This window comes from Oncorhynchus keta, chromosome 19, assembly GCF_023373465.1.
Source record: "Oncorhynchus keta strain PuntledgeMale-10-30-2019 chromosome 19, Oket_V2, whole genome shotgun sequence".
Lineage (NCBI taxonomy): Eukaryota > Metazoa > Chordata > Actinopteri > Salmoniformes > Salmonidae > Oncorhynchus > Oncorhynchus keta.
The window spans coordinates 64,432,255-64,446,315 of NC_068439.1; the positions used below are offsets into that span (position 1 = coordinate 64,432,255).

General features: G+C 43.0%; 1 protein-coding gene across 1 annotated transcript in view; it reads right to left on the reverse strand.

Moving 5' to 3' along the window:
* Positions 1-2,204: 2,204 nt before the first annotated feature.
* LOC118398686 (mannosyl-oligosaccharide 1,2-alpha-mannosidase IA-like) overlaps positions 2,205-14,061 on the reverse strand; it is a 169,735-nt gene continuing 157,878 nt past the window's right edge. The window contains exons 10-12 of the mRNA XM_035794262.2: positions 13,388-13,560; positions 10,235-10,350; positions 2,205-5,269 (exon numbers count right to left, since the gene is read on the reverse strand). Of these exons, the coding sequence (XP_035650155.2) occupies positions 5,143-5,269; positions 10,235-10,350; positions 13,388-13,560 (416 nt within the window). The 3' untranslated portion in view covers positions 2,205-5,142. The remainder of the gene's footprint in view (positions 5,270-10,234; positions 10,351-13,387; positions 13,561-14,061) is intronic.

The following is a 14,061-nucleotide window of genomic DNA, read 5'->3' on the forward strand; positions in this document are numbered from 1 at the left end:
CCCTGCTGGAGCACAGTTCATATCAGCCCCGCGGTGTCAGTGATACTGCATACACATATTTTCCCCTCCTGGGCAAATGTTTAATGAGTATTTCAATTCAGAGGTTCACCTCTCCAGAAAACACACAAAAACAAACAACAAATAATAGAAAATGTGTAGAACAACAGACATTGAGGTAGACAAGTCTTTAGAGGTACAGAGGATGAGTATTAAACGATCACTAAGGACTAATATACATACATAATCAGCTATAAATATCAAGTATATGGCCAAAGAGACATTTAGTTGGTCTAGGTTGGAAATAGTTAACTTTACTGAAAAATATAAATGCAACATGCAACAATTTCAAAGGTTTTACTGAGTTACAGTTCATATCAGGAAATCAGTCACTAGAAATAAATAAATTAGGCGTTAATCTATGGATTTCACATGACTGGGAATATAGATACCTTAAAAAAAAGTGGATCAGAAAACCATTCAGTATCTGTTGTGACATCTCCTTCGCATAGAGTTGATCAGATTGTGGTCTGTGGAATGTTGTCCCCCTCCTCTTCAATGGCTGTGCGAAGTTGCTGGATATTGACGGGAACTGGAACACGATGTTGTACATGTCGATTCAGAGCATCCCAAACATGCTCAATGGGTGACATGTCTGGTGAGTATGCAGAGTATGCAGGTGTGTATGCAGAGTATGCAGGTGAGTATGCAGCTTCCAGTATTTGTGTACAGATCCTTGCAACATGGGGCTGTGCATTGTCATTCTGAAACATGAGATGATGGCGGTGGATGAATGGCACGACAATGGGCCTCAGGAACTCGAATGCACAGAGACACCATGACAAGTTGCTATTGATAAAATGCAATTATGTTCGTTGTCTGTAGCTTATACCATAACCCCACCGCCACCATGGGCCACTATTTTCACAACGGTGACATCAGCAAACTGCTCGCCCACACGATGGCATACATGTGGTCTGTGGTTGTGAGGGCAGTTGGACATACTGCCAAATTATCTAAAATGACGTTGGATGCAGCTTATGGTAGAGAAATTAACATTCAATATTCTAGCTCTGGTGGACATTCCTGCAGTCAGCATGCCAATTGCACGCTCCCTCAAAACTTGAGACATATGTGGCATTGTGTTGTGTGACAAAACTGCACATTTTAGAGTGGCCTTTTATTGTCCCCAGCACAAAGTGCACCTGTGTAATGACCATGCTGTTTAATCAGCTTCTTGATATGCCGCACCTGTCAGGTGGATGGATTATCTTGGCAAAAGAGAAATGCTCACTTACAGGGATGTAAACAAATTTGTTCACATAATTTGAGAGAAATAAGATTTTTGTGTGTATGGAACATTTCTGTGATGTTTTATTTCAGCTCATGAAACATGGGACCAACACTTTATATGGCATGTTTAATATTTTTGTTCAGTGTAGGGATAGACAAAATCCCTCATAGCTATTACTGTGTATTTCTTGGTTGTGCTGCCACCCTGTGTCCTTAGTTCACAACTGTATACAGTACATTACCTAGCTTTAGATGGACCTCAATTCAATTTATTAAGTGATTATTTGAGAAATAGCGGCCATTTCTATTATTGGTCTCCATGTCCCTGAACAATTAACATTCATTAGCCTCCTAAGAACAATGCTCACAAGCTTACATTCGGACTATATTGATAAAAGTCACCTTGTCCGAGAGAGATTTTTATGGTTATCAAAACGTCACGCCAGGGTAAGCCTACACAAAACACAGCCCTTATTTGAAGTGTTTATAAAATTTCATATGGGAAAAATTTGCGGTGGAAAAAATACTGGAACCATTTCTCTTTTTGACCGCTAGGTTTTATGGGTGTTATGACACCTCCACTGCGACGCTCTATTCCAAAAGAGATTTTTTTTTTGTGCCAACAAAAGCTAACACTGAAAGGGTTTTGATACTCTTCTGCCACCTAGTGGATAATAGCTATACACACAGTTTCACTTGGAAGTGGTTTGGATCCCAATCATTACAAAATTACAGATAGAAAATGAAGCCAGGGAGGCAGTCAAATATAAGATTTTCAATGAATTCGGAGTGTGAGACAGTTCTGAATTTCCTCTGATAATCACATATTGACCGTCAGACACATTTGACCTGGTCTGGAAGCACTAATATAAATGATGTCGAGGTCTTTTCAGAATGAAAACACCCAAAAATGCTTGATATTAAAGATTGTTTTATTCACAATAGAAGTGTAACAAATATAGTTTATGAAACATTTTGCTGCTCATTTAATATCATTTAAGCTCATAGATTTATATAAATGTATAATGGCATATTTGCCAGAATGGAATATTTACATTTCAATGACAAACCACACACAAAAAAACAGAACAGAACAATTCCTCACAAAATTAAACTTGCATATAAACCAAAATAAACTATGTGCAATGGAATGATTATCAGCATTATTGTACCATTTACATTTGAGGTTGTTTCACAAAACCATTAACAAGAGATTCACAAATAAAAGGCATTGTAATGTGAGAGATCATCAACACAATATTCAACCACAAAGTCAATTTGAAATAAACAGCACGTCTTCTAGTCTGCATATCTGAAACAAAGATGAAAGGAAATTGTTCATATGTCATGTTTTAGCATTTTACAGCGACTTGAAGTTTCTCAGTATCACTACGAGTAATCTCTGCTGCTCCCTAAAGCTGCAACAGTCAGGAGAACCACTTAGGCTCTCCGACAGTGCAGAGATGGTGAATGCAGCAATTTCATATCTACAGTGTATCACAGTGTATAGTGACGCTCTTCCCTGGAGCCGGAATGGCTACCGAACTGAACTAGGTAGTAGGGATGTCAGCCTACATGGATATCACAGTTTCTCTCATTAACATTGCTTCCTCCAGTAAGGTAAACAGGTATTATTATTATGTCTTAAAGAATGCTGTAGAAAGCAGAGTTTGGCTCCAGTAGTGGGCTGATATCAGCTTCTCAAACCTCTTGTCTGGTCTATCCTCTAATGTAAGAAAATGACTTCAACCATGACGAAGGCCCTTCTTCAAGACCTCTTGATCCTACCCCGTTTATTTCCCAATAAGATGTACTGTATGTGGACATCAGTGGCCCCTGACTGTGAAAGATTTACACTACAGAAGAACAGGACCACGAGACCTACTTTGATACAAATCCGCTCCCCTTTAACTTTGCCTTTATGATGAGACAACAGAGTGGTTTGATGGGTCCTGTGGTCACCTGAAAATGTCCATAAGCTTCCATGTTCATAAGTGTGTTGTAGTGTGTACTTCTGAATACGATATGCATGTACAGTGTGACCACTTCGATGTATTTATCATCTTGTCTTTATACAGTATTCAGCATGTATGTTCATATGTGAGTGTATGCCATCAGTGTAGTGGACATACAACCATCCTTGCATCTTCTCATTGCATTTCAACACAACTAAACAACTCCTCTTTGTGCTTCCTCTTCTTCCGAACTGACTAACAGCTTCCTCTGATTGGTACCACCAGAGCCATATATTTTAGAGAGTTGGGCAAACTAGGAATATCTCTTATCCTGGACATTCCGTTACATATCATTATTTAAATATTCCCTATGTAACATAAATGGGGAACTAACATGGCTGCCATAGAATGATGGGGTGTCATGTAAATGCCTCATAATGCAGGAACCTCAATGTCCCACCTCTTTAAATAGATTGCTCTGGGTACCACGACACATTGTTTCAGCACTTTGTGCTGTCCAGAAGAAAGGAACAAAAAATAAATCTCAACAAACAAATTTAGAACAACAAAAGGTAAAATAATCTTCAGTTCACATTTGATGGTACATTCATACGATGCATTCGTTACATATGATTGACTCCCAAATTCTTGGTCTGATTCTGCCCTTGTCTCCCTCCCGTCTCCCAAATAATCCACCTAAACAACAACACAGGGCCCATTCTCTCCACAGTGCAACCAAGGTGCCTGATGCCAAACCTTCCTTCCTATGTACTATGGAATAAATTAACAGCAAAGCAACTATTTTACATCACATGGATGAATGTCTCTACCACCTGTAATAAAGGAACAAACAAACAAAACAAAGCACATGTCAACTTTGTCAATTAAAAAACAAAGGAACATGATGATGGGGGTGGGGGACAAGGCTGAATGAATTGATGACATGTTGGTAGAAGGAATTAACTCTACTGTCCACACGTTCCATACTTCAGGAGGAAGGGAACAGATAGAAACAGAGGTTGTTCTCAGTGCAGGTCTTTTCCCATCAAGGTATTTCATCTCCTTTAATACTCTATGTGGACCTGCTACACTCATCTGACTGGACAGGTGTATTACTGGTGTTCAACACCAGATGTCAGTGTGGTAGAGGAGGTGACAAAGCACTCAATCAACCATGCCATCTGAACAATGATGGTACCTACCTACCGGTTTAAATTAAAAACCTTGCCATTTGCCTGAACTGCTTATTTGATAGACCATATTAGACTGAAAGGCACTAGTTAAGATTTGACTATCAAGCAGGTGAGAACCAAGCTCTGGGTCTTAAACAGAAATCCACCTAAATGGTCCATTGTTAAAGTGTGACTAAAATCATACTTACGATATGAACGACACAAATGTGATATGTTGATTGACATTGATCTATTGTCAGTCACACCCACAAACACATACCTCAAATGGTGGAAAGAACGAAAGAAAATAAATGACAAAGCTTTCTTCAAATCAGTATGGCTTTTTTTGGAGTGACGGCAAATCTTACAGCGCAGTGTCCTGTTCTCCTCACAGAGGAGGGTAGATTTACAGCACTGGGAGGGGGGAGCATGCAGACTATCTTTACAAGATGACAAGAGGAGAACTCTTGGATGAGGTGGTTCCTCCCAGTCCCCAGTAGGGGGCAGTCTGGCTGTGGAGAGGCAGGCAGCCGGTCCGGTTCCATCTGGTCTGGTCAGGGACTCCAAAACAGGAGAGTCCAGTCTGCCAGGGAAGCGGCCTGCCTGGGTGAGCTCCACCCATGGTGGGGGAGGAGTAAGAGACAGCTCCGCCCACTGCTCAGAAGGGGAGGGGGTAGAGGAGTTTGGTGGTGGGAGGGGTTAGGGGGTGATCCAGGAGGACCACTCTACTCCAGCTGGCTGGGCTTGTCTGTCATCTCCTTCCTAATGACAGGGAGGGGGTGGGCCTCGGTGTTGAACACCCAGTGCTCCAAGGGAAGATGGTCATCATCAGAGAAGAGCAGGTACAGGTATCTGAGAGAGAGATAGAGATAGAGAGAGAGAGAGAGAAGAGAGAGAAAGAAAGAGAGAGAGAGAGAGAGAGAGAGAGAGAGAGAGAGAGAGAGAGAGAAGAGAGAGAGAGAAGAGAGAAAGAAAGAAAGAAAGAAAGAAAGAAAGAAAGAGAGAGAGGGAGAGAGAGAGAGAGAGAGAGAGAGAGAGAGAGACTTAGCGCAAACACTCATATGTGATCAACAAAACATGAGGACCTCAGACCGACCACTTACTTAAACCAACAACCTCAATTCCTCGTTGAGTTCTGACTGTAGCAGTCATGGACAACATCTACTAGATGTCTGAGAGTGTCAGAGATGGTGGTGGGCCGGGGGTGGTCTAACGAAGACACGTCCCAAAACCAACTCAGGGAACAACCAGTTCAGGAGCTCTCCCATGCCAATGTTTCCCTGCCAAGCTTGGGGAGAGCCAAGCCAACAATGCAAATCAATGAATAAATAAAAATGACAAAAGACTAAACAATTTCTGTTTCCTTTGGCAGAAAACAGCAGCTTGGTCACCGCATGCCAAAAGCTTTCGCACTCGGCATTAAGTTTTTGCGAGTGAACCGGTCGCAAATTAAAAGTTGATTCCAGAAACAACGGTTGGGGGACGAGTGGAGGTGGATCTATACCCTACACGTCCTTAATCAGGTACAGAGGTGACAATTGTTGGAACCGGATTACGCCATGCCCACCCCGAGTCCCCACTGTGACCTTGCGGACACCACTCCATGTTCAGAGAGAGAGATTCAAAGACTCAATCATGGACACTCTTACTGACAGTTGTGGCTGCTTCACATGATGTATTGTTGTCTCTACCTTCTTGCCTTCATGCTGTTGTCTGTGCCCAATGATGTTGTACCATGTTTTGTGCTGCTGCCATGTGGTGTCGCTACCATGCTGTGTTGTCATGCGTTGCTACCATGCTGTGTTGTCATGCGTTGCTACCATGCTGTGTTGTCATGCGTTGCTACCATGCTGTGTTGTCACGCGTTGCTACCATGCTGTGTTGTCATGCGTTGCTACCATGCTGTGTTGTCATGCGTTGCTACCATGCTGTGTTGTCATGCGTTGCTACCATGCTGTGTTGTCATGCGTTGCTACCATGCTGTGTTGTCATGCGTTGCTACCATGCTGTGTTGTCATGCGTTGCTACCATGCTGTGTTGTCATGCGTTGCTACCATGCTGTGTTGTTGTTTTAAGTCTCTCTTTATGTAGTGTTGTGGTGTATCTTGTCGTGATGTGTGTTTTGTCCTATATTTATTTAATTAATTGAGGCCTTTTGCCTTTTGGTGGGCTGTCATTGTAAATAAGAATTTGTTCTTAACTGCCTTGCCTCGTTAAATAAAGATGAAATCAAAATAAATAAAGATGGAGAATGAGACAGAGTGAGAGAGAAAGGAGAGGTGGCTCCAGATGTTACAGGGATGATTAAAGGCCGTGGGTGGGAGAGTCCAGGCACTCCTCCCAACAGTTAAACCACACCTGACCTACCAGATCAAGAAACAGCTAGGGGGAGGAACATTGAGTCCATCACAGTCAGTGAGCCCCCAGTGTTCTCAGAACTCAAGTGATTACTCAAAACTCAAAGCCCCAATGCACTACACTAGGAATTATGAAAAAAGGAAAATAACAGCATAGCATCCCTCTTTAACAGTGTCTTGTGTCCTAATACTGGGAACAAAGTGAACATCGGGAGGGCTTTTGGGCCCCTTCATGTTGACAAGTGCTTAGCTTTTGATCTGGGGGAACATGTTAATGCAGTAGACCACGGCAACAAGCCCACAGCACAGTCCACCTCTCTGGGAAGGAACAGGAGGAGACAAAGCAAACAGCCAGATATACACTGTTGTCAGAGTCATCATTACTAATGTGACCTCACTCTAAGAGAGGAAGGAGGAGGACCCTGGCTATGAGGCAGAAATAAATGGAGAAAGGGAGGAGAGAGAGGAGAAAGGAGAGGGGAGACAGGAAGAGAGGGTGAGAGAGGTAAAGAGAAGCAGAAAGAAAATGGAGTGGAAGAAAGTAGGGAGTGAGGGAGAGCCAGTGTCTAATAGATGGATTTTGCAAGCATCAGTAAACGAGACATTTGGGGAGGCCTGGGATCTGGAGACCCTATTCGCCAAATTGCATCACTTTCCACCACCATTAAATACTACAGACGTTTGAACGGCACTATTAAGCAGTGGGACTCACACAGCGTTTCATAGCAGCATCAGTCAGAGAGGCAGATTAGCCCGGGGGTTTGACCACAAAAGGAAAATAAACACCAACATCAAAGTGCTGCACAGTTATTAAATGCACAGGAGGGTGAAAACATATTTAACTTTTCTGTCAAGCAAGTCTCCCTCCCTCACTTAGCCTCTTATCCTTACTCTAGCCCAACCTTGAACCTATCATCTCTTTCCATCTCTCTCTTCATCTTCCTACCCCGCTTTCCCTTTCTTTCTCTCCCTCTCTCCTGCATGCAGCTTGTTGTTATCTCACTGTGTCATGGTGATGTGGCTGTGGCTACCGTACCTAGCCCCGGGGCAGAGCAGTGCCATGCAGGGGAGGGACACAGAGCAAAGCGGGGACACAAAGAAGAGCAGGGACACAGAGCCCATGACCTCTCTATAAGGTCACACCAGAGTGCTGTGACAAGGTTCCAACAAGAGGGGAGCAAAATAACACCACTGACCCTCAATAGAAACAAAACACCACTGATCCTCAATAGAAACAAAACACCACTGATCCTCAATAGAAACAAAACAACACCATTGACCCTCAATAGAAACAAAACACCACTGATCTTCAATAGAAACAAAACACCACTGATCCTCAATAGAAACAAAACAACACCATTGACCCTCAATAGAAACAAAACACCACTGATCCTCAATAGAAACAAAACACCACTGATCCTCAATAGAAAGAAAATAACACCACTGACCCTCAATAGAAACAAAACACCACTGACCCTCAATAGAAACAAAACACCACTGACCCTCAATAGAAACAAAACACCACTGATCCTCAATAGAAACAAAACACCACTGATCCTCAATAGAAACAAAATAACACCACTGACCCTCAATAGAAACAAAATAACACCACTGACCCCAAATTGAAACAAAACAACACCACTGATCCTCAATAGAAACAATACACCACCACTGACCCGCAATACAAACAAAACAACACCACTGACCCTCAATAGAAACAAAATAACACCACTGACCCTCAATAGAAACAAAATAACACCACTGACCCTCAATAGAAACAAAACAACACCACTGATCCTCAATAGAAACAATACACCACCACTGACCCGCAATACAAACAAAACAACACCACTGACTCGCAATAGAAACAAAACACCACTGATCCTCAATAGAAACAAAACACCACCACTGACCCGCAATAGAAACAAAACACCACCACTGACCCGCAATAGAAACAAAACAACACCACTGACCCTCAATAGAAACAAAGCACCACTGATCCTCAATAGAAACAAAACACCACTGATCCTCAATAGAAACAAAACAACACCACTGACCCTCAATATAAACAAAACACCACTGACCCTCAATAGAAACAAAACACCACTGACCCTCAATAGAAACAAAACACCACTGATCCTCAATAGAAACAAAACACCACTGACCCTCAATAGAAACAAAACAACACCAATGACACTTAACAGAACCCATAGAGAGGGGGGTTAATGCTCTCTCAGACCAGGATTAGACTGTAAAAAAGACAGATCCATTTATACACCATTCTATAGTCCATCTACTCCTCAGGCATTCTGCTCTTATCAATGATGAAAGTGGAGAGGAGACAGAGAGAAATTGAATTGAGAGGGGGGTATAATGGGCTCAGTAAAAGCGCTCTGTCTGTCTGCCTGCCTGCCTGCCGCCTCCTCTTATCTATCTCTGTGTGTGACTGCTGCTATCTCTGAGAAGACTGCTGAGGTCCCTGTAGTCCACAGCACACTGCCTGCCTGTCTGTCTGAGCCGGCCGTGACAATACAATACACCCAGGACGTCAGTAGTTTCTCCTCAGAGGCCCGCAGGCACAGCACAGACAGAGGTAGAGTACTCAGTGGGGGAAGGACATTTTTCTACTTCTGATCTGTTTTGAAGTGTTCAAACAAACTGAATGTCAGGAATACAACATAAAGAGACGTCTGTTTTTCAGGGTGTGATGAAATTCTAGAGCAGATCTTAGATGTCCTTTTCCCCCTCTTACTAGCTCGGACTATGCTGATAGCTACTTTATTGAGGAAAACTGTACTTACTTCAAATCAAATCAAAGTTTATTTGTCACATGTGCCAAATACAACAGGTGTACCTTACAGTGAAATTCTTACTTACAAGCCCTTAACCAACAATGCAGTTTTAGAAAAATAAGTCATGAAAGTATTTACTAAAATAAACTGAAATAGTAAAAAAAGAAGAAAATAGAAAAGTAACAAATAATTAAAGTGCTGCAGTAAAATAACAGTAACGAGGCTATATACAGGGGTGACTGGTACAGAGTCAATATGCGGGGGTACAGGTTAGTCGAGGTAATTGAGGTAATATGTACATGTAGGTAGAGGTAGTGACTACGCATAGCCAATAAAAAGAGAGTAGCAGCAGCTAAAATATTTGGGTTGGGGGTGGGAGACACTGCAAATAGTCTGGGTAGCCATTTGATTAGCTGTTCAGGAGTCTTATGGCTTGGGGATAGAAGCTGTTAGTTACGAAGCCTTTTGGACCTAGACTTGGCGCTCCGGTACCGCTGTGATATGTGGGTCTTCCACCCAGCCATCTTAAGATGAATGCACTAACTGTAAGTTACTCTGGATAAGAGCATCTGCTAAATGACTCAAATGTAAAGGCAAGGTGAAAGTTGTAATGCTCGGTATCCAGATGCCTCTATGCAGAATGACAGTGTGTGACTAGAGTGTCTTACTTGAGTGTCTCGGCCAGGTAGAAGCTCTGCTGGACGTCATCATGGTTGGGGCTGGAGGCGTAGACGTCCCGCACTCCACTGTAGCCCCCCTCCACACGACAGTGCTTCTCCAGAGCCTGAGAGACACAGAGAAAACAGATAGTAGACGGGGGACAAGAACGTGAGTGCGGAGGGAGAAGTGTTGAGCTGACTCTGTTCTTATGTCAGTGTGTTGGAGATGTATGCACGGTGCTAGCTAGTTGCTGAGTAGGCACATTTCAATTCAGTGTGGCTGCTCTGCCTGGGGGTAGGGGGGAAGAGGAGAGGAGAAGAGGGGAGGCTGCCTTAGGCACAATGACTCAGGGAGAAAACAGGGCTGATGAGGAAGGGACTGGGCTGTAGCGCTCACACATCCAGTCTGGCTGAACAAGGTTGAGGTACAATATCTGCAGGCAGGTAGAGAGGCAGGCTGATTTATGGCTAACACAAGGCCCATCATAGGTAATCTCATGTCATTAGTGGATACAATTACACAGCTCTGGGATCTGGGCAATCAGCATTGCCACTGTTCTGTTGCAGCATGGCAATGACACAGCAGACAGGGGAGAGTGACAGAGAGAGAGAGGGAGAGCAAAAGAAAGAGCGAGAGAGAGAAAGGAAGAGTCTCAGAGGTTTTGGAGACTCCTGCACTCAGAACTAGCCATGCGTAGACCTGAATGAGTCTACAGATCACAGTGATCAGGGTTGGAATGCCTTTTCACTGTGATTTCAGGGGAAGTCTCTTCTCAGTGGAGGTTAAGAAGGGACAGAGTGACACAAACATGACAGGAAGGACTGTGGTGGAATAGTTATGATGGATGATGGGTACTGTAGTTTAGGCTTGGGTGATATACCGTATATCGGGGTATTTGTAAATAGCCATGGCATGATTTTTTTAATACCAGGCAATTTTCAATACATTTGAAATAAATGCAGTCAACTCGTGCAATGCGTTAGGAGATAAAGCAGATCGCGTTATGACTTTGTTCCCCAACACCGTCGAGTCAGTCGCGTGTTTGTTTGTAAACAGCACAACAGGAGAAAGCGGGAGCAGGTGAGTCCAGCTGTGCATTGTTTTAAATTAAACAGTGTTTTTTTGCTTCAATAGAGTGATTAAGGACGTGCAACTATAGTTTTCCGACACAGGAATTACATTAGAGCAACACATTCGATATAAAATAACTTCATTTTTATCAGATGACAATAGAAACGCAACACTATTTGGCGAGAAGCCACACAAGAAAATAAGCTTACAATGAAAAAGTAAGGTCATTTTAGAAAAAACAATGCATGGGCATCATATTTCAACTGTTCAGGCCTATCACAGAAAGAATGTAGCCAGCTACATTTCCTAATGTTTTGCTTAAGTTAATCTTGCATTTTAACAAAGAAAAATAGGCTGGCTACACTGAGAAAAGTACTGGAGAAAAGAAGCCCCACATCTGCTGATAAAATGCCCGTTAGTGAATTCTCATCCGATTTCAGAAGTGCAACTGAAGCACAAATGAGTCTGAAACCAAGCAGAAATTATGCAGCAAGATATTTCTTATATACGTTTTATATTTTTTTTCCTGAGTGAAAAACGCAGAATTGTGTGTTAACACAAAGCCTAGTTTAACTTGGCATCTAAGTAAGTGCCTCAATTAATAAGATGATGGGGCGTCATATCGTCTCAGCTTTCTGACGTGTTTGAGAAGTCAAAGCCTTTTGGATGAGTTCCACTGTTCTTTTGCCCATCTTAAATTTCTCTTTTTATTGGCCAGTCTGTCTTTGAAGCTCAGCATCCCGGAGTCGCCTCTTCACTGTTGACGTGGAGGCTGGTGTTTTGCAGGTACAATTATTGTATTTTTTTATTTTTTTTAATTGTTAGTAGTTACTATCTTGTCTCATTGCTACAACTCCTGTACGGGTTCGGGAGAGACGAAAGCCAAGGGTCCCCCGAAACACAACTCAACCAAGCCGCACTGCTTCTTAACACAGCGCGCATCCAACCCGGAAGCCAGCCGCACCAATGTGTCTGAGGAAACACCGTGCACCTGGCAACCTGGTTAGCGTGCACTGCGCCCGGCCCGCCACAGGAGTCACTAGTGCGCGATGAGACAAGGATATCTCTACCGGACAGAGCCTGGGTGCGAACCCAGAGTCTCTGGTGGCACAGCTAGCACTGCGATGCAGTGCCCTAGACCACTGCGCCACCCGGGAGGCCCTTTGCGGGTACTATTTAATGAAGCTGCCAGTTGATGACTTGTGAGGCATCTGCTTCTCAAACTAGACACTCTAAAGTACTTGTCCTCTTGCTCAGTTGAGCTCCCACTCTTCTTTCTATTCTGGTTAGAGACAGTTTGAGCTGCTCTGTGAAGGGAGTAGTACACAGCGTTGTACGAGATTTTCAGTTTCTTGGCAATTTCTCTTATGGCCTTCATTTCCTTCATTTCTCAGATCAAGAATAGACTGACGAGTTTCAGAAGAAAGTCCTTTGTTTCTGGACATTTTGAGTCCGTAATCGAACGCACAAATGCTGATGCTCCAGATACTCAACTAGTCTAAAGAAGGACAGTTTTATTGCTTCTTTAATCAGAACAAAAGCTTTCAGCTGTGCTAACCTAATTGCAAAAGAGTTTTCTAATTATCAATTAGACTTTTAAAATGATAAACTTGGATTAGCTAACACAACGTGCCATTGGAACACAGGAGTGATGGTTGCTGATAATGGGCCTATGTTGATATTCCATAAAAAAAGCTGCCGTTTCCAGCTACATTAGTCATTTACAACATTAACAATGTCTATACTGTATTTCTGATCAATTTGATGTTATTTTAACGGACAAAAAAATAGCTTTTCTTTCAAAAACAAGGACATTTCTAAGTGACCCCAAACTTTTAAACGGTAGTGTATAACTTTATGATCTGGATGGACTATCTTTGCAATTCGTTTATTTTTGTTTGCATATTTAGCTAGAAGCCGCTATGCAAATTCACTATTACCTGTGCTAATTTTGTTAGCATTTTGGTAATAGACGGCCAATGGCGACCACTTGTGTACTAAGCCGATAATATAGTAAGTCCCGGGGTAAGAGAAGGACGGTATGACGATATGAAAATCGGGATACTGCCCAACCCTACTGTAGTTCTCACCTGCACGGCCTCCCAGCCCCACTCCCTGTACTTAGGGTCGTGGGTGAACCTCCACATGTACATGTAGGTCTCTATGACCTCTGGCCTCAGGATGAAGTACTTCTCGTTCTGCCGCGTGGCGATGGCCTCCACGCCTCCGTCAAACCTGAACGCCTCTGGGCCCAGCTTCAGGGCTATGACATGGGAACAAAGGAAGAAGACAACGTGTCAACAGAAAACCCAGCTCTAGGGGAAAGTAAAGGACACAGAATGTCAAGAGAACCAAAAAAACTCAACTTCAGTTCCTGGATGGAGCATGAACCCATGACGACATTTCACAGCCAAGAGACCAGATTATGAGTAAAGCAAAGTTCAAAAGGTAAAGGGAGTTTGTCATGTGATTTTGTGTGAATTAAGGGTTTAGCAATATTGTTATTTCTTATAATCCCTGTTTGATGAGAACTAGCACCTATGCACACAGCAGGCAGTGACTCAGCGGGGGTAGGGGGAGAGGATGGAGGTGGGTTGGAGGTTGAATGGGGGCACAGGGGTGCTGTGGAGTTAGGCAGGGCCAGGGGATTACGCTGCTTCATAGAACCATATTTTAATCTAATCTAGTGATGTCCTCAGCCAGTTCTGTTGATAGTAAATATATAGATAGGTAGATGGATAGATAGTTTGTAGTGATGGAGGAA